Here is a 24070-nt window from a genome sequence, read left to right on the forward strand (position 1 = left end):
ATCTCCGAAGATATCGGAATCCGAGATAAGCGGATAAGGGACAAGAGTCCTAGAGTAAAGAGAAGACTTTGCTAAGATAAGGATAAAGCTCTTAGGGAATTTATCTTTATCTCTTGAAGTGTCCAAAGTCGACATTGAATTGGAGTCCGTAGAAGTCAGACTTATAGTGAGACTTGGATTTAGTAAACTATAAAAGAGAGGCACCCCCGTGGGTCTAAGGTACGCAGGTTTATACTCAAGCTTGTGAGTTTAGCACTTGATTATCTTTGAGAGATATACTGACTTGATCGTCGGAGTGCCCCCTAGTGGAGGAGCCACCGCCGGAGCCTTTTCTTTCTGTTGCAGGTTCCTTGAAGCCATCTATTCTGCCGGTGCTCTCCAGCTGATTACTAGGCGGGCAGTGTGGTCGGAAAATCACCCACACACTTATAAATATAATTTATTCATTTTTTTAAATTATAAAAATTGTTTAATTTTATTTTGAGAGTCTATAACAGACTTTTAGATACAACTTTTTACTTATAATTTATAGAGTATAAATATTTTAAATAAATTAAATTGATAGTAGTAATTTTGAATATAAATTAGCTTTAGGATTAATTAGAAAGAAAAAAAAATATTAAAAGTTAAAGTGGAAAAAAAAAAATTCAAGGGTCAAATTGAAAAAAAATAATCAAACATAAAGGGAACAAAGTGTAATTTGCTCTTTAAATTTTATCTTTTGATTTGTAGTTATCAATTTTTAACTTGAAATATTTGATATGATTTCTACTTATAATTTTATTAATTAAAAAAATTTAAAATAAGTTAAAAATATTAGTTATCTACAAATTAGGAAAAATACTATCTAAGAAGAAAATGATATAATTTCATACTTTTGAGTCATAATTTAAAATAAAAAAAAATCTTAACCAAACACTATATGAGATATAATCAAAGATTTCAGAGTCATAACTAAAATATTGTCATGATTAAAAAAGAAAATTGATCATAACTATATAAGAAAATAACATAATTAAAGGTGCATATAATATATTCTTTCAAGGAGTGTGTATAGTAGAATTTTTCACAAACTAAAAAAGTGCACTTATTTCATCTTTTTATCTTTTTTGGGTCACATCAATCAACATCTCCTCTCTATTTTTTCTACACATAATACAAGAAAAATAAAAAAATGCACTTATTTAATCTTCCCAAACTTGGCCTGATATTTACAATGATCTAAATAAACATACTTTTTAACTTTTTACAAAAAAATATATAAAAAAATAAAAAAATGATGTAACATAAATAAGTACACTTATTTAAATAAGTCTACTTATATAAGTTATGTCAAACACTCCAACATCTACTTTTTAACTTTTTACTAGATGCAAAAAAATAAAAATAAAGAAGTGACCTAATTTAAAAAAATATAAAATATATACCAATACAAGAAATGGTAAATAGTGTCTAATTTTTTATTTTTAATTATAAATTTTGAGTTTAAAACCAAGTTGTACTCAACACATGCTCACTTTCAATACGCAGGCCATGTGATGCAAACAAACAAACAACAAACAAACAAATGCTAACATGCGCCAACACGACAGCTCACTTTCACCCCTACTACGAAAATCCCAACTCGATATGCATAAATTAAAATCATTATATGGTTGTTTGTGTTTGTGTTTGTGTTTTTGTTTATGTTTTGTCAATCACCGAAAATCCAGAAACCCAAATCGACAACACACACATTTGCATTCATTTGCAGCAGCAATAGCCAGTGGCAGAGGCTACTCACTACTCTGTCCTTTTCAATCTTTTTGTTGATGGGTTTGCTTGCTTCAGAGTCCTCTTCAATGGGTTTTCACTTTCTCTGACTCTCTCCATTAATTTGACCTATCAACGCAAAATGCGTGTGTAAAGAGACCCTAACTGTTACTGTCGGATTTTCCTTCACAGGTATGTTCTTTTGGCACTTTTTGCTTATGAATTTGTGTTTATATATAGACAGAGAGAGATAGGGAGTGTGTTTGTTTTAGGGCCTTTTTTTTTTTTTTTCCTTCTTTTTTTTTGATGAAAATGTGGCTGCATTTCTTTGTTGTTTGAGGTCATTTGACTCTTGTGAATGGTGGGTTGTTGTTGTTGTGATGAAGTTTGTTTTAGCAGGATTGGAGAGGTTTTAGCTGGAGAAGAAGCGTCAAAATGTTTGGGTTTTCTCGCAGACGAATGAAGATTGGGAGGTAAATCCCTACCCATACTCTTGTATAAATACATGAATATATATACTCCTATGTTCCATAATGTTATGTATATATAGATATGGAATTTGAAAATGTATGGTAGTTGTGTTGAATGTGAAACTATGTTGGTTTGTGTGCTTAGTTCTGAAGACTCTGAATAGGATAGAAGTTGAAGAATTAGAAGCTTTACGAATTTGAAACCACCAAATTAGTTAGAATAGACTTCTTTCACTTTTTGTGTTAGTCCTAATTTTCTTAGATTTTCTTAAATTTTGTATCTCATAATAACCCAATATCTTTTTATTTATTATTATTTTTTTTTATAGAACTTTATATTTTTGTGATCAGATTTGGGTTCAAATGATGAGAAGTTTGGGATGTGCATTGAGATATATAATTTTAAAATAAGAAATCGGCACTTGGGCTCTCCTTGTCTCCATGGTAGTCACAGTCTTATTATTTTCTTATTGGGTTAATGCTAGTGAAGGAGGTAGTAGTTGCTGTGGGTGGGAAGTGGTGAAACCTTTGAAGTGGCGGTGGAGGTGGTAATTGCGGTAGTTGTAATCACTACCTTCCCCTTCTTTGTTGGGTTGGGTTTCCTAATTTGTGGGTTTTATTTTCTTTTTCCCTGTGCTGAAGTTCTTCTTACTCAAAGATAGGTGTCTGCTTTAGAAACTAATTGTTAGATACATTTTTAATGCTTCAAATTCTGATAAATGAGATAGCCCTTTGAAATCACAAGTTACTCAAATGTTATTTTTCTAATATAATTTTTATCTTGCCTTAGGTTGAAAACTCCACTTTCAGAGTCTGCTCATGGAACTAGAAGTCCAATAAGACACCCAAAGCGCAGTGGCAATTCCAATGTAAGGATTCCAACTCACTTACACATTTTAGTGTTGCATCATTAACCATGTTTGTTAAATTCATCAAATATTACAGGGTGAAGGTGTTACACCTCCAATTAATAATTCTGATGAACCCAATTTTCAATGCTCATCTGCTGCACCTGATCTTAATGATTGCACTTTGGGGAACTCTGAGAATTGGATGGGGCTGTCAATTGCTGGGGACAAGCCTACACCTCGTTTCAATGTAAAACATTTTTTCTTTCAGTGCTGAGGTTGCTGTGATTATGTATTATTACAATTAACAGGGTACTGATTTTTTTATCCAAAAGTGAAGACATTACTTTTTTTTTTCTTTTTCCTGATTTTTTTTCTTCCCCCCCTGAATAGCATGCCGCAGCTGTAATTGGAAACAAGATGGTTGTAGTTGGTGGTGAATCTACAGACGGAATGTTAGAAGATGTGCAGGTAGAAGGATGTGACCTTTTCTATGAATATATGTTGTAGATAGTTCTTGGGGTACATTAGTCATTTAAGTTCTTCACGTTGAATTTGCATAATAGGTAGCATTAGTGGGGAATCATTAATTTACAAACCTTAGGTACTAACACTTATATAAGAGATTATACCATATGGATCCATTTGTTCAGATTTTTAGCCGCTATGTTTTATTTATTTCATTGCTCTTTGCAATGTTTTATTTATTTCATTGCTCTTTGCAGGTGCTTAACTTTGACAGATTCTCCTGGACCACAGCTTCGTCAAAGCTTTACCTTTCACCAACTAATCTGCCACTAAAGATCCCTGCATGCAAGGGTCATAGTCTGGTATGACTGCATCTTAACTTTGGTCTCGTAATATTTTTGTGCACAATGCTTGCTTTTAGTCAAAACTGAAATGCTGGGTAAACTCTGTCTAAATCTAGAATATGTGTGTATTCAAGAAACTGATTTAAAAAAAACTATAAATGCTGATCAATGAAAAGATTATTAGACCCCTAGGTGTTGAATTTCGCTTTTATGTTATTGATTCTTCTCCCGAAGTAAAAAGATTATGGTGTCACATATAGGATTGTTATATGAAAATTACATGAAAGCAGGTTGGTTTAGGTCCATTTAAGGGGCATTATGAGAGTGACACTGAAAAACATCAAGTTATCATAGCCTAGGAGCCTTGTGGAGAGTTTTTTTGTTTTGTGTATGGAGAGTCTATATTGCATGATTGTTGAGTCAGCATCCATTTAGTTGCTTAACTGAATGATGGTGGGGAACCAAAACTTCGGAATTGTTCCCATGCTGAAAGGTATGTTTGTCGTTTGTGCATTCTAGGTTTCTTGGGGGAAAAAGGTGCTTCTCATTGGAGGGAAAACTGACCCAGCAAGTGACAGAGTTTCAGGTTGCCGTGTGGTTGTTTACCGCGATTTTGACTGCTTTCTGTATTCTGTTTGCTCTTTTACATGATCTCAAAATTTTCAAACTTTCGCTTTTGCAGTATGGGCATTTGACACAGAAACTGAGTGCTGGTCACTTATGGAAGCAAAGGGAGATGTTCCGGTACTCTTTCTGACCTGAGGATTTGAAAAGTGAACAACTTGTCATTGGTTTCCTGATACATAATATGAGGCACTATCTACTGAGATGGACAGGGGTTTTTACCTTGTACTCTGAATCAGTTTTTTTTTTTTTTGGTTATGATGGTCTTAGTTTTTTTCAAAGGAAATGATGAGTTAGCATCACATGTGGTAGCAATTTCTTACTTTATAAAAAAAAAAAAAAAAAAATTAATTAATAAAGGGGGTGTTAGGAATTGACCCTTCCTAACCAAGATCGGTGAGACACGAAATAACAAATAAGAAAGAAATTAACGATTCAAACAAATCACACACACAAGAACACAAGGATTTATGTAGTTCACCCCATAATAGGATTACGTCTACGGTTGGTGCGATTTTCACTATGATCAGAAAAATACAACTCTCTCTCAACCTAAAAGAGGCGCTCCCTCAAATCCCCCTATTGGACCCAGTGTTTGAGTGAACAGTATTTATCAGGGTCCACCGACCCAACAGGGGGAACTACAATCGGGTGAGAGATGGGAAAATTTTTTACGAACACATAGGTGTGCAAGTGTCTGTGGTGGGGTGCAAATGAAAGGCTGTGGGTTGCATCCCTCCATGTGTTGGTAATTTTTTTCTCAACTCCCAACTGTATATAGTTCCCCCATTAATAAATAAGTGGTAGCAATTTCTTTCTGTTAGTTGAGAAATTGTTTGGTAGTGCACTTGTGCGTTGAATTTGTATGCACTGTGATCCCTTTCTTGAGAAATATTTTATTGATATGCTTTCCCTTTTGAAGATCCTATTTGACAACAATGCACAAAATTTTTAACTAAAATGGATATGCATTGCAGGTTGCTCGCAGTGGTCACACTGTAGTTAGGGCAAACTCTGTTTTAATTCTATTTGGAGGTGAAAATGCTAAACGGAAGAAACTCAGTGATTTACATATGTTTGATTTGAAGTCTTTTACTTGGCTTCCTCTTCATTGCACGTGAGTAGTCTGCAGCATATTGTATCAAAATATTTTCTGAAACGATGGAAAAAAAATGTTGCTTGTCGACAATTTCAGACCTTAATTCTTTGTTGTACATCAAATTCCATTCAGAAGCTATTAACTAGTTGCCTGGCGCACTGTGCATGTGTGCAGAGGACAAGGACCATCTCCAAGATCTAACCACGTGGCTGCTCTTTATGGTGATAAAATGCTTCTAATTTTTGGAGGAGCATCGAAGTCGAAGACTTTGAATGACATATATTCACTTGACTTTGAGACGGTGTGTTCAACTTTTAAATTTTTCTAGTTAATATTATTGGTCTTGGTGGTTGACATCTGATTTCTTTAGTGATGCAAAATCACATCTTATCTGCAAATTTCTGATACATGCATATGGATGTTTTCTTCAGATGATATGGTCGAAAATTAAGATACGAGGTTTTCATCCATCACCCAGAGCTGGCTGTTGTGGAGTCCTGCGTGGAACTAAATGGTACATTGCTGGGGGTGGTAGCAGGAAAAAACGTATGTCTCACAATCTGAGAAGAATGTATTCAAACTTCTCTAATCTGTTTCTTCCAGGGTGCAACTCTGAATGAGGAACATAATTTCTTTTTGATGTCGGGTTTAATGTGACAATTTGGCTTATTGCCTACTCTTTTCATCTATTTTTGTTATGATGGTGACCATCTCATGTGTGGTTTGGGACATTGGGACCTATGTATGCATTCTAAGAGGAGAAGATTAAAAGCAGAAAGAAGAATATACTTATATTTATTAAAAGTGGGAAGAATAATATAAAATCAAAGAGAAGGATTACTCATGTAACTCCTATTACTTGAAAGAAAGGAAAAATGGCAAAATTAGTTGGCACTTGAGACTATTGGTTTGAATTTATTATAATTTTGCTATTGTTTGGTTCTTTTATTGCCTTTGGTTGTGTAGTTATTTGGTATCTACAAAGAATCCAATGACTCACACTTATGCATGTCACCTAATATGCATTTTAGATTTCTGTTTGCTCTTACAGAGAAATTCCTTTACTTTTCTTTCTATTCTATTCTCTCTGTTTTCCAGGACATACAGAAATGTTGATTTTTGATGTTTTAAAACAAGAGTGGTCTGTTTCTGTTGCATCTCCTCCATCTTCTATCACCACCAACAAGGTACAGTTTGTTGATTTTGCAGCTTGTCCAAGTCTAATAAAAGTAGGTCTTTACAACATTATTATTGGACTTTCAACAAAGTGTGACTTGTAGGTTTTATTATTCATTGGAAGGTAATTAAAATGAATTCCTGAGAATGTTTATGTTATGCTTTCTCGTTCACATTTTTTCAAATTATTTTCTGCTTTCCTTTGGGGTTGGATGGTTTGGCCAATTGGCCACACCTAACATGGCTGTGATTGTCAACTTGTATGCTAGTTAGAATATAATACTGCAGGACTTGAATCTTGTTCTCTTCTTTTTTGTTTCCGTGTTACCAGTTCTCTTCACAGAATATATCATTTTTACGGTTACATACGAAAATTTTCTCACTCAACTTTTGTCACTTGGGAATAACAGATATTTGCTTCCTGCTATTTGTTGGCAATTTTGCTGATGGATTATTGTTTCACAGGGGTTTAGCCTTGTGCTCATGCAGCACAAGGAAAGGGATTTTCTTGTTGTGTTCGGGGGATCCAAGAAGGAGCCTTCAAATCAGGTTAAAAATAAGTTGTCAAATATTGTTTCCTGTTAACGCATTAGTTGATACCCAATAACACATTGTTTTGTGGCAGATTGAAGTACTGACCATGGAAAAGAATGAATCATCTATAGGCCAGCGATTAGCTCCCAGTAAAGGTCCAGGATCTTTACTCTCTGAAAACCGCTTATCATCCACAGGATTGGCTACACAATTGAGTACTGGTTCTTTTAATGGGTCAGTTGATGCTGTTGCGAAACAAAATCTGGCATCTATAATTGAGCACCATGGCTCTGGTAGAAGATCTTTGTCAGAGTCTTTACTTGTGGATTCAAATCCTGTTTCTGGTAATATTTCACTCCGCAAGAAATTTCACGATGAGGAAGACAGCATGATGGCAAAGAGTTCTGAAGATGGAAGTCCTTCACAGGTGAACTACTAATTTCCCCATCTAATTGCTCACTGTTGCATTTCAATATTCATTTAAATGTCGGAAAGTAGATATCCCTTGTTCAAAATCGAACATTTGCATCTTCTGTGGACATATGAAAGTTCAATTTGCACGTTTTGTGTAGGTCATTGTTGACTTCATTGGCCTGCCTTGTATTTTCCCGACCTAGGATATGTTCTACATTGAAACCTAAGAAGCACGGATACGGATATGGGATACGGGTACGATACGGATACTGCGATACGGCAAAATTCGAAAAAGTAGGATACGGATACGGCGGGGATACGTTCATAAAAAATATTTTTTTTCACAATTTTTAGTAATGTAGCATACACAAAAATAAAACTTCAACAATTTTTAGTAAACAAATAAAACAAAACATTAATGTAGCATCACCCATAACAACCATAATGCATCATCCATAACAAAAAATTCATCAATTCAATTAAATTTCAACAATTTTAACAATATAACTGTTGGAAATGGTTATAAAATTCTGGATAAAACCAGAATTTTTTCCTAAGTTTGGTCTATTTTTTAGGTGGGCCCCGAGTGTCAATTTACTCGGGTCAAAGTGGTAACGCGTTCTATGCCGCGTTGTGATTCACGTGGTATATTTGGTTGCTCAAAACCATTACCGAGTGAATGGGAAATTGAAGCCAAAGTGTGCTCCATGGAAATGGAGTTTTGGTGGAAATTCCTTAAGGTTGTAAATTGGTTTGTCCCACATTGATTTGGTGGGAGGTTTTGAAAGGGTTTATAAGGCTTAGGGTGTGATTCTTGGGGTGTGCCCCAAGGGGTACCCAAGTGTTTTAGAGGGAGAGGTTATGGGCAAAATGGGCTAGACCCATTGGACCCAAAAATCACCACACGCGCGCGCGCGCGCCGCCGCCGCCGTCCGTCCGGTCGGGCGGGGCTGGGCGCGGGTGCGTGGTGTGTGGTTGGGTTGGGCTTCTAATCTTTTTGGGCCAAAAACATTTGAATTTAATTTTATTTTTTATTAAAATAAAATCCATAATTCAAATTAAATTGGTTTGGATTATTTGTTCACCCAAACAGGGCCCTTCCCGGTTTCAAACAGAAATAAACTGTTTTGGAATTAATGCACACCCAAACAGGGCCCTTCCCGTTTTACTATCTGTTTGAATTAATTCAAATCTGTTTGAATTCAAAACCCAACAGGTATGATACCTGTTCAATTCAAAACCAAGAGTTACATACCTGTTTATTTCAAATCCAAGAGCCACCTTCACATCTATAAATAGGACCACCCTCATTTGGATTTTGAAACTCTAATTTTCGTCCTTCATAATTCTGCAAACTTCCTCTTCATTTTGCTGCATTATTTACTTGTCAGAAAGAGTGTAAACACTTAGTGTGTTCGTAAGGCAAACAATTTGTAGTGCTGCTATTGTTTGTAGTAGATCATTTTATCCTGGGAGATAGACGTCCAAATTCTGAAAGCACCGTGGAGAGGACGAATCTGTCTTAAGGACACAGTGTCAAACACTGGACTTGATCAGAAAATAATTCAAAGAAATTAAATCAAGTAAGTTATTTAATTTATTTTCGGTGTTGTTTTTATTTATTTAAATCAGATTTTAATTTTGTTTTTGTAACAAAATAAAATCTGTTTTTATTTATTTATTTTTATTTCGAGTTTGATTTTTGTAATCAAACAAATTCTCTCCTTTTCTTTATTTCTTTAAATTCTATTTGTTGTTGTGTACACAATAGAATTAAATCTTTTAAATACAGTGAAGATTGTCCTACAATCTTAAGACAGATTCCTTTTTGGGTATCTTCATTGTATTTAATTTTCTGTGTTTTCAAATTAATATTCTGGTTGGAAAAACAAATAGTGATTTATGCTATTTGACAGATAGTAGTAATATACTGTCTCTTTTCTTTGACAACAACTAGTAGTACGATACTGGTGTCATTAACAATTCAGAATATTATTTGGTATTACAGAAAATTCTTGTGATATTTTATTTTTCTAGTTTTAGTAACAAGGAAAATAAAATTATTTTGTTGTTATAATTATTTTCTGGTTTTAGTAACTAGAAAATTATTTTGTGTTTTAATTTATTTTCTAATTTTGGTAACTAGAAAATTATTTTGTGTTTGTTCTGATTTTTGTAATCAGATAAGTTTTGTGGTATTTTATTTTCTAGTTTTAGTAACAAGAAAAATAAAATGATTTTGTGTTATAATTTATTTTCTGGTTTAAGTAACTAGAAAATTAATTTATGGTTTGGTTTTCTGATTTTTGTAATCAGATATTATTTCGGTATTTTATTTTACTAGTTTTAGTAACAAGGAAAATAAAATTATTTTGTATTGTAATTTATTTTCTAGTTTTAGTAACTAGAAAATTAATTTTGTTAATCTATCATGTAACCTTTGTGACTCGGTCACAATCTGTTAATTTTATAAGTGACTTATGGTTTTGTTTGGTAGACCACTTATTTTTGAACCCTTTGTGAAAATGTGTTAATTATTTTGACTTTATCATAGTTCATCGTGAGTATACATGGAAGAATTTGTTTCTAGAGTAAAATATTAGTTTTACAAACTAATTTTATTTTTATTACAATGTGGATTCATAGTCTTGAATAGTTTCTGCACATGAGTCAGTATATATATATATTCACAAGAACATTTGAATGCATATTTAATTTGTTTATTTATGTACAAATCAAACTTATGAAATGAAGGTATGTTTTGTCATTTTGAAGTTTAAAGTTTAAATGCGTTGGATTTTATTTATGAGTTGAGAATCCTTTTATTTCATGATGCAAGTGATGGGATCGTGCATGATTAATTTATTTTGTTAATTCATTATTTTTAGTTGATGCGTTTGATATGCATGTATGATATCAACTCAAGTTATTTCTTAACAATAATTTCAAGTGATTTGGAATGATAAATTGTTATATCGACTTTGGACATAAGCATGTTAATTTGAATATTTCTAATCAATTTTGAATGGGTGTTTGAACACCAGAGAAATTTAAACATGAAGATGTATGTAATTATATCGGTCCGTTTAATTGGGAAGTAATTTAAGAAATCTTTTATGTTGATTATTGAATTATGTGACATGAGATGTCATTAATAATTATTTTACTTGCGTAGTAGAATTTGTTAAAACCATGAACCATTTTATTAATATGGGGGTGTATCTCTTGCATTAGTTGAGATAATTTAATTTTCTTCTGTCACAAATATTTTTATGACAGTGACATTTATTTGTTATTAAGTTGCAAGAATGTATATAATCAAATGGGTTTTTGAATTGTTTGATTCTTAGGCAAAATTTTTTATGAGGATATGATTTTGTCAAAACATTAATTCTGACTTAAGTAGTCATAATTATTTTGAATTTGTTTTAAAAATTCATTGATTTATAATAGAAGTGATAGGGGTGGTGAATATGATGCACCATTAAATGAATTTTGTGCACAACATGGCATTATTCACCAAACTACAGCCCCTTATTCTCCACAGCAAAATGAAATTGCTGAAAGGAAGAATAGAACCCTAAAAGAAATGATGAATGCCATATTACTAAGTTCAGGTTTACCACAGAACTTGTGGGGGGAAGCAATATTGTCTGCTAATTATGTTCTTAATAGAATACCCCACAAGAAAACCAAAAGCATTCCTTATGAATTGTGGAAAGGTCGACCACCTTCCTACAAATACTTAAAAGTGTGGGGGTGTTTGGCAAAAGTTGAAGTACCTGTTCCTAAAAAGACTAAGATTGGACCAAAAACAGTAGATTGTGTGTTTATTGGTTATGCTCAGAATAATAGTGCATATCGGTTTCTGACTTATAAATCAGATATACCTGATATAAATATGAACACTATTATAGAGTCAAGGAATGCTGTGTTTTTGAACATGTCTTTTCTTACAAGAAAGGACAGGAATTAAGTTCACAGAAAAGAACTTATGATTGTACACAAAGTCAATAGACTAATGACAATCAAATACAAGAGACTAGTAATAGTCTTGACCAACAGGATTTAACTAATGATGAACCTAGACGAAGTAAGAGAGCGAGAACATCAAAATCCTTTGGTCCAGATTTTCTGACATACTTGTTAGAAAATGAACCTCAAAGCTTTAAGGTAGCAATGATAGGTCCTGAAGCACCTTTGTGGAAAGAGGCTGTTAATAATGAAATTGAATCCATTATGCAAAATCATACTTGGGAATTGGTGGATCTTCCACCAGGTTCTAAACCTCTTGGATATAAATGGATATTCAAGAGAAAAATAAAAGCAGATGGTTCAATTGACAAGTATAAAGCAAGACTTGTTGTTAAAGGTTACAGACAAAAGGAAGGTCTGGACTATTTTGACACATATTCCCCTGTGACAAGAATAACATCCATTCGCATGCTTATTGCTATAGCAGCGTTGTTTAATTTAGAAATACATCAAATGGATGTTAAGACAGCTTTCTTAAACGGTGATCTAAATGAAGAGATCTATATGGAACAACCCGAAGGGTTTGTAGTATCAGGACAAGAAAAGAAAGTTTGTCGACTTGTAAAATCCCTTTATGGATTAAAACAAGCACCTAAGCAATGGCATGAAAAATTTGATCATGCAATGCTTACTAATGGGTTTAAGATAAACGAATGTGACAAATGCGTCTATGTTAAAAACACTGACCAAGGATATGTCATAGTTTGTCTTTATGTGGATGACATGCTTATCATTGGAAGCAGTCAAAACATGATCAAATCAACTAAGCAGATGCTTAACAAAAGATTTGATATGAAAGATATGGGGGTCGCAGATGTTATATTAGGAATGAAAATTACTAAAACATCTGACGGATATGCATTATCTCAATCTCATTATATTGAGAAAATTCTTGATAAATTTATCAAGGATGATTTGAATTTAGCTAGAACACCTGTAAACATCAGTCTTTATTTATCGAAAAAAAAAGGTGATGCAGTGTCTCAGTTAAAATACTCCCAAATCATTGGAAGCCTAATGTACCTAATGAATTGTACTTGTCCTGATATAGCTTATGCTATCAGTAAATTGAGTAGGTACACTAGTAACCCTGGAGAAGACCATTGGAAAAGCGATCATTCGAGTTCTTAGATATCTAAGATTTACTCGTGATCATGGTTTGAACTTTACTCGATATCCAGCAGTACTCGAAGGTTATTGTGATGCCAATTGGATATCGGATACTAAAGATTCAAAATCCACTAGTGGATATGTCTTTACTCTAGGAGGCGCTGCTGTTTCTTGGAAGTCCACGAAACAAACTTGCATCGCACGATCCACAATGGAATCCGAGTTCATTGCTTTAGACAAAGCAGGTGAAGAAGCAGAATGGCTTCGTCACTTCTTAGAAGACATTCCAATGTGGCCAAAACCTGTGCCGGCTATTTGCATTCATTGTGATAGTCAATCTGCAATAGGTAGGGCACAGAATCATATGTATAATGGTAAGTCACGACATATTCGTCGTCGACATAATACCGTAAGGCAATTGTTGTCAAACGGAATAATCTCAATAGATTATATAAAATCTAAAGAGAATATTGCGGATCTGTTAACAAAAGGTTTGACAAAAGAGCTAGTGTATAGTTCATCAAAGGGGATGGGATTAAAGCCTATTACATAAGAGTCGTCATAATGGTAACCCTACTTATATGACTGGAGATCCCAAGAACTAAGTTCAAAGGGACAACTAAGTTATGTATGGCTCGCCAGAAATCACCAAGGGATTAAAATTCCTACCCATTCCTATGGTGAGAGTGATATCTGCAACATATGTTGTCTGCAGGGGTATAAGGATAAGCTTTGCTTTTAATGATTACTTATATCTTGGTTAAGACATAAAATCAAGACGAGTATAAGGAGATACTCACAATAAGAATCACCTATATGAGTGTTGAACTGGGGCCGGTTCTATGAGAATGAAGAGGCTAAATTCTCTAGAAACACTTATGAAAACCAGGTGCGTTCAAGGCCAAAATGAACACAACAGTGAGAACCACGATGTGTTAGAAGATATTTTGTGTGAAATCTATTGTCTTGGCTTACACAAACGGCTGAACAATTCAAGGCATCGCGTCCATTGGTTAGCCAGTAAGTCCGATAGGTTATCACTAGGGAAGGTTCAAAGCCGAAAACTACCTATCCTGATGCAAGATATTTTCGACTTATACTCTTTCGTTAAGTCTGCATATTGTTGCATTTCCGTTGTCATCAAATTCCATTCATGTGGGGGATTGTTGGAAATGGTTATAAAATTCTGGATAAAACCAGAATTTTTTCCTAAGTTTGGTCTATTTTTTAGGTGGGCCCCGAGTGTCAATTTACTCGGGTCAAAGTGGTAACGCGTTCTATGCCGCGTTGTGATTCACGTGGTATATTTGGTTGCTCAAAACCATTACCGAGTGAATGGGAAATTGAAGCCAAAGTGTGCTCCATGGAAATGGAGTTTTGGTGGAAATTCCTTAAGGTTGTAAATTGGTTTGTCCCACATTGATTTGGTGGGAGGTTTTGAAAGGGTTTATAAGGCTTAGGGTGTGATTCTTGGGGTGTGCCCCAAGGGGTACCCAAGTGTTTTAGAGGGAGAGGTTATGGGCAAAATGGGCTAGACCCATTGGACCCAAAAATCACCACACACGCGCGCGCGCCGCCGCCGCCGTCCGTCCGGTCGGTCGGGCGGGCTGGGCTGGGCGCGGGTGCGTGGTGTGTGGTTGGGTTGGGCTTCTAATCTTTTTGGGCCAAAAACATTTGAATTTAATTTTATTTTTTATTAAAATAAAATCCATAATTCAAATTAAATTGGTTTGGATTATTTGTTCACCCAAACAGGGCCCTTCCCGGTTTCAAACAGAAATAAACTGTTTTGGAATTAATGCACACCCAAACAGGGCCCTTCCCGTTTTACTATCTGTTTGAATTAATTCAAATCTGTTTGAATTCAAAACCCAACAGGTATGATACCTGTTCAATTCAAAACCAAGAGTTACATACCTGTTTATTTCAAATCCAAGAGCCACCTTCACATCTATAAATAGGACCACCCTCATTTGGATTTTGAAACTCTAATTTTCGTCCTTCATAATTCTGCAAACTTCCTCTTCATTTTGCTGCATTATTTACTTGTCAGAAAGAGTGTAAACACTTAGTGTGTTCGTAAGGCAAACAATTTGTAGTGCTGCTATTGTTTGTAGTAGATCATTTTATCCTGGGAGATAGACGTCCAAATTCTGAAAGCACCGTGGAGAGGACGAATCTGTCTTAAGGACACAGTGTCAAACACTGGACTTGATCAGAAAATAATTCAAAGAAATTAAATCAAGTAAGTTATTTAATTTATTTTCGGTGTTGTTTTTATTTATTTAAATCAGATTTTAATTTTGTTTTTGTAACAAAATAAAATCTGTTTTTATTTATTTATTTTTATTTCGAGTTTGATTTTTGTAATCAAACAAATTCTCTCCTTTTCTTTATTTCTTTAAATTCTATTTGTTGTTGTGTACACAATAGAATTAAATCTTTTAAATACAGTGAAGATTGTCCTACAATAACATCACCCATAACAACCATAATGCAATTCAATCCCAAATTAAGGGAGAAAAAATTTACAAAGTTCATTTATTTATCAATAAGTTTATTTATGTATTTATTAATAAGTGTTTTTTTACCTTATTTGATTTATTAATAAGTTTACAAAGTTTATAATTTTATAAGTTGACAAATTTTATTTTTAATCAGTTTATTTATTTATTTATTTACTAATAAGTTTTTTTTACCTTATTTTATTTATTTATTTATTTATTAATAAGTTTATTTATTTATTTGTTTTTTTACCTTATTTGTTTATTTATTTATTTGTTTTTTTACCTTATTTATTTGTTTGTTTTATTTAAACCGAATAATATATATAAGTTTTTTTTTTTTTTTTTTTAAATCTTATTTGATTTGCAAATCGCAGAGTATACATTCAACAATTAAAAAAAAATTTAAAAAAAATAAAATAAAGACAAATGAGATGAGATCGAGTCGAGAGGGGGGAGGGGATGAGATCGAGTCGCGATCTCCAACCAGACAGACAGATCGAACTCGAGAGAGAGAGAGTTCGTGAGATCGCGACTCGAGAGGGGGGAGGGGATGAGAGGGAGACAGAGGGAGCGAAAGGGAGAGAGAGAGGGACGAACCTCAAAGCCGATCGTGGAGCTCCTGTCTGATCGACGATCGGCGACTGCTGTCCGAGACGACGACGAACTCCTCCTCCTCCTCCTTCGCGGCTGCTGTTTGACCCAGGTAAGAGAGAGTTTGGTTCTTGTGTTTGGTTCGACCTTGGTTCGACCTAGCTGTACGAAGAACTCTATATTTTGTGTTTCATTTTATATTTTTTTCATATTTTACAATTTGACCCCAATTTAAAGGTTTTAAATTATTTTTTTGCCCCGCCGTATCCATACCGTATCTTGACCGTATCCTTACCGTATCCTCGCGTATCCGAGCCGTATCCGAAATTCAAAAATTAAAAAAAAAAATTGGATACTCCATTTCCCGTATCTGATACGAATCCCGCCGTATCGGGCGCGTATCCGTATCCGATACGTATCCGATATGCGTACGGCAGCTATTTCGGAGTATCCGTGCTTCATAGATTGAAACCAAAGATAAGTTATTGAGATGTAGAAACCTGTTTCCCTAGGATTTTCTTGTTCCCACTCATCAGTTGTCATTCTTTCCCACTATCCATCTTTCGAAACCAAATGGTCTGGATTCCAACATTTTCGTTTTGTGGCGGTCCATCCTAACTCCCATGCATGAATCACATGTCATTCTTTCCCACTCTGTTTCCACAACAAGATACAAGTAACTGATGCTGCTTAGAACCTCAAAAACCCAATCCAACTGATATTCCCAAGTTCTTGTTCCAGCAGGTAGCAGAGCAGAGAACAAAACAACTTGATATGGGTGTTCAGGCTAACATTACTGGGAATAAAGTCAATTCAGAAGAAACATCTTTATTTGAATCTGATGGTTCGAACACCCACAACAAAGGAAATGGAAATCTTCCAACTGATAATGATGATATAGTCGTATTATTAGAAACTGATGGTAAATCAGGAGGACCGTCAGTTCCTTCAAGCATCTATCAACTGTATGGAACAAAAATGGCTGCCCTAATAAAAAAGAACGGAATTTTGGAAGGACAGCTGGCAGTTGCATTGGCTAGCCGGGAAGCTGCAGAGAAGAACTTATCTTCTGTTCTCAAGAGCAGACAAGAGATGGAAAAAAAACTGACAGATGCGGTCAAGGAGATGGAATTGCTGAAAGAGAAGCTGGCTGGAGTTGAGCTGGCACAAGAAGAGGCCAACAACGTATCAAATATTGTCCACTCTGACAATGTAAGGCTTGAGCATGATGTGGCTTTCCTCAAGGCAGTGTTGGATGATACACAGAAGGTACTGTAATTACATCATCTTCTCATGTGGATTCAAATTTGTGATTTGTGAGTTTGAATATATCATCGGGTTTGCTTATCCTACCCTTTTGTTTTAGGAGTTGCATTCAACTAGAGGAGTACTTGCGGGAGAAAGGGCAAGGGCACTCCAACTACAGGTATGGCTTCCAAATGATATTGATCTTTATTACAGCTATTTATACTGTTGTTCTAAACTATGTTATATGAACTCTTCTAAAGTTGTGAAGCGCCCGTTTAGGACATTTGACCCTTGGTGAGAGTTTGAGATACGTATTCTACATGCCCCACAAGTTTGTATAAGTAGTTCAGTTTAGTGTGTAAACATCGTTTTATTCTTACAAATAAAATAAGTATTTGAGAAATATGAAATCTAATTGTGTCTTGGTGTCATTGACATGAAAATTAAATAAATTTGACACTCAGACATGTACTTGCACTCAAAATTGCCTATTGTAGCCATCGAAGTTATAGATAATCATCCTAACTCGCATGCAAGACTCTAAATTTTCATTCATAGTTGGGTTCTGATTAGGACCCAATTTACCTACCACACCTCCTAATAAAAAATGCGTCGAGTTTTGAACACTGCAATTCAAGTACAGTCACTATGAAAATAATCTTGTAACATGTTTTATGATGCAATTGTGGGCCTATACTATTCCAATTCCATATACATACAAATTTGCAGGTTGAAGTTTTCCATCTGAAACAAAGATTGCAGTCTGTGGAAACCCGAGCACCAACCCCAAGGAAACCTTTCCATCATGTATAGCACAGAGATCAATTCTCCGCGCTGTTAAGGTCATATTTTTGTACACGCACATCAGTTATGTATTTATAATATTTTGTAGTAGTATTTCTTTGTTTATTAAAGTACTTGATGTTGGTGCTCCATATTGTAAAATATAGATCCAGAACATGTTTGTTCCTTGTATCACAAGTCTGTAGAGATGGCATTGGCAATGAAGCTGCAAATGTACACTTTAGGGAGTTCACTAGTTATCTTTTTGTTATAATTGTGTCATCAATAACTAGGGAACGCAGTCTCTCCCCCTAGGAGAAGGGGCATTTGATTATTATTATTATTTTTTTTTTAAAAAAGGAAAAAAATGGTCACAATGATCATAAATTATTAGATGGGCACATATTTATGTTAGATTTCTTAACTCACTTGATTATTTTTTTCCTTTTCGCAGGATTCCGTTTTTGGAAAATTTATCCATAAGTCCTAATTTCTGAAAAGTTGAACCATTTAGTCCTAAAAATTTTCTTATGCTCCATTTAGTCCCATTTGCACATCAATCTAATGTTCGAAACATTAATTTGATGTTCGAAATCTAATGTTCCAAACATTAATCTGATGTTCAAAATCTAATGTTCGAAACATTAATCTGATATTTGAAACATTGTAATGGGACCTTTCCGTCTATAAGAAAACTTTTAGGACTAAACAGTGGATAAGTTATTAATTTGAGATTTATTGGTGCATTCCCCTTGATTTTTATTTTAAAAATGCTTTTACAATTTTACTATATCAATAAATTTTAATTGAATTTGTTTGACTTGTAGAATTAATCTATTTGGAAATCAATTGAGATTAACTTAATTGATCATTTTTTTAGGGAGGTTAATTAAGGTTGTGTGGCAAGATTTCTCCCTTTCTCATATAATAAAAATAAAAATAAAAATTAGGTGGCAAGTTCTTGTTACGTGACAATGTCATGTTACAGCTTTTAAACGGAGTTTTTGATCAAAATTTTCTCCTAATAAAATTTTAATACATGAATAGTATTCTTATCAGAGTATCTAAATTTTATCTTAAAATATTATTAAAAAATTTATTTTTTATTTTAAAAATTACTTTTTCATCTATTTTTTTCAACAAATTCACTATTCTTTTTTTATTTTATTAAAATAATATTTTTAATTATTTTTAAATTTAAATATTTTTTTAATAATAAAATAATAAATACACATGCAACAAACAACCCAACATGTTGCAGCACAGCAGGAAGAGGAAAACAAACAGGTTCGATCGGTTGGATCCGGTCAAGTTAATTTTGAACATTTTTTTTCTTTAGCTCTAGGGATTTCACGGGACATTTGGGAGGATATTCTTCACGCCTTTATCAAATATAAAATAAAAATTTATCAGATGTGAGGAATAAGGAGTCACTGTAACAATACTTATATTTGGGAGGTCGGATAAGGGAATTGTTAAGGATATGTTTTGACAAAAAAACTCTTTATTTTTAGTAAGGAGGCATTATAAAGGGAGAGATGGGGATGCTCCAAGGATAATCACACAAAATTTTGCTTGAAAAGTTTAATAAATATTACTATTATCAAAATATTAAACTTTCAAATAAAATAACTTTTGATGTAGATATTGATTTTTAATAAAATTAATATTTTTAGAATTCTTTTATCAAGATCTATCAAATAAAATTCATGTTGACTATGAAATTCTTTATAAAAAAAATTTAAAATATTACATTTGAAATTGATGTAAATAGGAACAATAACATATTACTCTGTTTGACATTAACATGTTATTCTGTCTTTCAGTAATATTTTGTTCTGTTTGACAATTACTTTATTTTACAGTAACATGGTACTTTGGTAATATTGTCCAAGAAAAAAGAAAAAAAATATTTTACTTTATACTTAGTCAATTATGTGTTTTCTCCTTAAAGGATTTATGAAGAAAAATAAGTTGAGTTGTTTTTTTTTACCAAAGATGTGTTTAGAAAACTATATGAAAAAACTAAATACTAATTTTTTTTTTTTTAAAAAAAGAAGCAATTCACCCTCACAAATTCATTTTTATTAAATAATTTTTTTTTATCGCTTTTAAGAAGCTTGATCATAAATAAACAGAAACAAAAATACAATGAAAATGACTGCATTTTCAAACTCTCAATAAAATGATTTCTGAGCAACATAAAAAAAAAATGAAAAATAAGAATTCACTTAGTTATATTTAGTTGGGAAATTTGAGAAAGAATTTAAAAAGAGTTAAGAGATTTGAAAAAAAAATTAAAAAAGAAACAAAATAAAAAAAAATAAAATATGAATAAAATATATTTAAATTATACATAATTTTATATATTCTGAATTCCTTCCCAAATACAGGGTCACCGACTTTACATGAGTCCAAATACGGTCGCGTCGGACCTGTAAATATATATCCAGCATCTAACCCACCAACCGTCTTTACCCGATCCATCATCATCTTGTTCTTTTTGTTGATTGGAACGCTGTGTCAATGGAGTCTTCGTCTTCACGAAGATCGCTGCTACACACGCAGACATCTACAACCAGTCCTCAAAGATTTCTATCAAAGCGAATCGAACCAGCAATTCGAGGCAAATCGTGTACGATATGCTTGAATCACATCGACCATCGCAGAGCAGCGGTGATCACAACCTGCCTCCATGCCTATTGCGTCGATTGCATTCGCAGATGGAGCGATTTGAAGCGAAACTGTCCTCTCTGCAACGCAGTCTTCGATGCTTGGTTCTCCCAAATCAACCTCTCCTCTCGAACCTTCCTCAAACACAAATTACCAGAAATCAGTGAGGATATTGGGAAGCTCAATGTCGAAGCTTTGCGTAGCAGGCGAAGAGTTCTTGTTGCGGAGCGAAGGTGAGATTCCGGTATTTCTTTTCTTCAGTTTGGTTGATGAGAAAAGTGGGGAAAATGAAAGGGAATTTTGTCGTTTTTGGCGTAAACCTAGAAAACATGAAGCATATGAGTTAAATTTAGTGTAGAATGGTAAATACCAAAGCTTTATACAACCAGCCATGGAGATCCTCTTGCGGAGCAGAGGTGAGGTTCTGATATTTTTGTCTTGTTTGTTTGGTTGGTGGGAAAATTGAGTGAAAGAAAGGAAATTTGAAGATTTTGGTATAAACCCAAAAACACATGAAGCATAACAGTCAAAATTAGGATAGAAAGGTAAATAACGAAGCTTGATACAGCCAGCCATGAAGAACCTCTTGCGGAGCAGAGGTGAAGTTCTGATATTTTTGTCTTGTTTGTTTGTTTGGTTGGTGGGAAAATTGGGTGAAAGAAAGGAAATTTTTGAAGTTTCTTGTTGTAAACCCAGAAAACCTGAAGCATAAGAGTCAAAATTAGGATAGAAAGGTAAATAATCAAGTTTTATACAGCAGTCATAGATATCCTTTGAGGAGCAGAGGCAAGGTTCTGATATTTTTGTCTTGTTTGTTTGGTTGGTAGGAAAATTGAGTGAAAGAAATGAAATATTTCTGTTTGTGTGGTGTAAACCCAGAAAACATAAAATAAAAGGTTTTCAATAGTAATTTTTTTACTAATGAATTTTTAGGTTTTTGAGAGAGGTTTGTGTTTGAGTCTGCGAATTACAGTTGAAATTTAACATGTTCTTAGGGTCCTCAGAAGATCAAGGGAAGAATTTGATTGTGTCAATGGGCGAACGAGGCCTTTGCCGAGACAAAGACGGTTTGGAAGGTCAGGATCAGAGTCTTCTAATTCTGTTGCTGAGAGAGTTCTTCAGTGGCGTGCTAGGTACTGTCCATATTGTTCTGCTCCCCCCAATTTTAATTTTATTTTATTTTAACCTATAGTCAGATTTTGATTTGTCATCTGCAAATATGCTAGTATTGTTTGAACTTTTTTTTATCATTCATGTATTTAGCTAATGGATTTGAAACCACAACTTAATGTCAACTTTGTTACGATTTGGTTGAATGGTTTTGCTAATGTAGAATTTGGTCTTGCAGCATATACGAGCAACACTTGCGGGCCGTTCCTTGTTTTTCTCAGAGTTGTCTTGAGCGGGTATATTCACTAGCCCAAGCTACTGAGATTCAGAGAGAGGACAATGACATAATTCTGTTTGTTTATTTGTTATCCGATTTCTTGAAATAAATCTATATTCCTGTGAAAGTCCATGTGTTTGACAAGACGTAAGGGTTTTAAAGATTTGCACAACCTTGTATCTCCAAAATTTTGTTTCCTTAGAAGTAAATTGCATACCACTTGGTTTTCTTATTTTCTTTGTTGTTCACCAATTCAGCTGACAGTCAAGCATGCTCCCTCTATTGAGTCTGGAATGCGTAGAAATCTGTCTGGACAATGGGTTCTTATGGGTTCTTGTTTCGACAGCCTCTATGAAGTTGTTCCCTTGGATGCATGATGAGTGCTATGTATTGATATTATGAACACATAAATGTCGCATAACGCTAAATATGCAAACGCTATACCCTGTCCATGGTAGAAAATCTGAGGACGTGCCATTTTTGACATCTTTGCCATTCTTGTGTCTAGTTGGTATGTGTACCCAACACTGTGTCACATGCCATTTTTGCCATTCTTGTGTCTTAGTTGCTATGTTTGTTAGTGTTTCTAGCATTATTGTGTAGGATAATATCTTATGCTTGAACCTAGTTTTACTGTTAGGCTTTGGCTTTGTTGAATTAGGTTGCATTTGATTTCCAAAAACAAAAAAAAAAAAAAAAAGAAAAAGAAAATTGTTTCCTTCTGGAAGGTTTTTTTTTTTTTTTTTGAGAGCTGACTTCCCCCTTATGTTTTCATCAGAACACAGCAGGAAACAATGGTGTCAAAGATAGGATACTAAAAAGAATAGAGCCATGGATTCATAGGGAACTGAAAGCTATACTTGGGGATCCAGATCCATCTATTATTGTGCATGTGGCATCCTCACTCTTTATCTCAGGCCTTGAAGAGAAGCACGAGGTCCCTTCCAAACAATTTGTTCTTGAGGATAACTTTATTGAACCTTTGCGACCTTTTCTGCATGAAAGGACGAATATGTTTTGTCATGAACTCCGGTACATCATCTGCATAATATGTTTTGGCATGAACTCCGGTACATCATCTGCATTTAATTGACAAAAGATTGTTTTTTGCCCAGATAAGAAATTTATTTTTCCAAATTCTTAATTTATGTATGCATGTATTTTTTGTTTTTAAATTTTAAAAACATATTAGCATTTTATTTAGGTGAGAATGATCTATAATTACTTTGTTTCTCAGAATGACAGTTTTCTAATGAACAAAAACTATATGCCTTTTCTTAAGGTGTTTTGCAGAAAGTCCATTCAACATTGAGACATACGACACTGTAGTTGAATATAAAAAATTGTCAGAATAAGTTTAGAAGAGAAACTTCAAAGGCTTTGTTGGCAACTTGGGGGGGGGGCATGTTCTTCAAAAAGATCTATGGCTCCAAAGGATCGTGCAAGCTGTCACTGGAATTGTGTCTTCATCTGCCTGTTCAGAGAGATAGTCAATGGTCTTAATGGTCTTAATCCAGCGCATGTCTGCCTGACTTGAAAACAATCCACGCAATTTGCACAAACCAAGAAGAATGAGCCAAAGCGGGTAGAGTTGCATCATGTTATCAAGGGGAAGAACAATAGAATTGAAGAAGACAAGCGAGTAGCTTCCTCATTCAAGATTATCCATGTTCATCAGGGTGTTTATTCAAATAATAGTACACCCTAATTGGAGATTCTTGTTATCAGTTTCATCCAGTCGCATTTTTATCCAGCTTATATGGTTTGTGATATCTATACTGGCTAATGGATTTTGTGACTGTTAAATTTCTTTCAGTTCTATTTAACTGGCTATTTTTACTGCCAAAAAATTGAGTTCTCTCAATACTTATGGAAAATGATATATTATACAAACTTGTAGTGATCATATGTTATTGCGGATTATTAGGGAGATTAATATTATACAATCATACAAAATTAGATGAAAGAGAATAGCCTTAATAGTCGGGCATATTTTCATTTTAATTG

General features: G+C 34.1%; 2 protein-coding genes across 11 annotated transcripts; both read left to right on the forward strand.

The window, feature by feature from the left end:
- Window positions 1-1493: 1493 nt before the first annotated feature.
- On the forward strand, window positions 1494-18256 carry LOC114308059 (acyl-CoA-binding domain-containing protein 4). Of its 6 annotated transcripts, none has more exons than XM_082875738.1 (17): window positions 1494-1944; window positions 2139-2225; window positions 3013-3091; window positions 3168-3320; window positions 3464-3541; window positions 3796-3900; window positions 4402-4468; window positions 4565-4626; window positions 5484-5623; window positions 5780-5906; window positions 6037-6151; window positions 6704-6792; window positions 7247-7330; window positions 7407-7742; window positions 16714-17241; window positions 17339-17398; window positions 17950-18256. In XM_082875738.1, the coding sequence occupies exons 2-17, from the start codon at window positions 2188-2190 to the stop codon at window positions 18031-18033; spliced, it is 2145 nt and encodes a 714-aa protein (XP_082731864.1). In that variant the 5' UTR covers window positions 1494-1944; window positions 2139-2187; the 3' UTR covers window positions 18034-18256. The 6 variants fall into 6 exon arrangements, with proteins under 6 accessions (XP_082731864.1, XP_082731866.1, XP_082731867.1 ...); XM_082875740.1 differs by having other exon boundaries at window positions 16717-17241; XM_082875741.1 differs by having other exon boundaries at window positions 1516-1944; window positions 2152-2225; window positions 16717-17241.
- A 2089-nt stretch (window positions 18257-20345) lies between these two features.
- On the forward strand, window positions 20346-23835 carry LOC114308062 (uncharacterized). 5 transcript variants are annotated; one of them, XM_082875746.1, is made up of 5 exons: window positions 20346-20909; window positions 21672-21809; window positions 22025-22082; window positions 22842-23133; window positions 23346-23835. In XM_082875746.1, the coding sequence occupies exons 1-5, from the start codon at window positions 20530-20532 to the stop codon at window positions 23390-23392; spliced, it is 915 nt and encodes a 304-aa protein (XP_082731872.1). In that variant the 5' UTR covers window positions 20346-20529; the 3' UTR covers window positions 23393-23835. The 5 variants fall into 5 exon arrangements, with proteins under 5 accessions (XP_082731872.1, XP_082731870.1, XP_082731873.1 ...); XM_082875744.1 differs by having other exon boundaries at window positions 23357-23835; XM_082875747.1 differs by having other exon boundaries at window positions 22842-23095.
- The last annotated feature ends 235 nt before the right edge of the window (window positions 23836-24070 follow it).

The sequence above is a fragment of the Camellia sinensis genome, chromosome 6 (assembly GCF_055761805.1).
Source record: "Camellia sinensis isolate YWXY chromosome 6, ASM5576180v1, whole genome shotgun sequence".
In the NCBI taxonomy this organism is placed as follows: domain Eukaryota; kingdom Viridiplantae; phylum Streptophyta; class Magnoliopsida; order Ericales; family Theaceae; genus Camellia; species Camellia sinensis.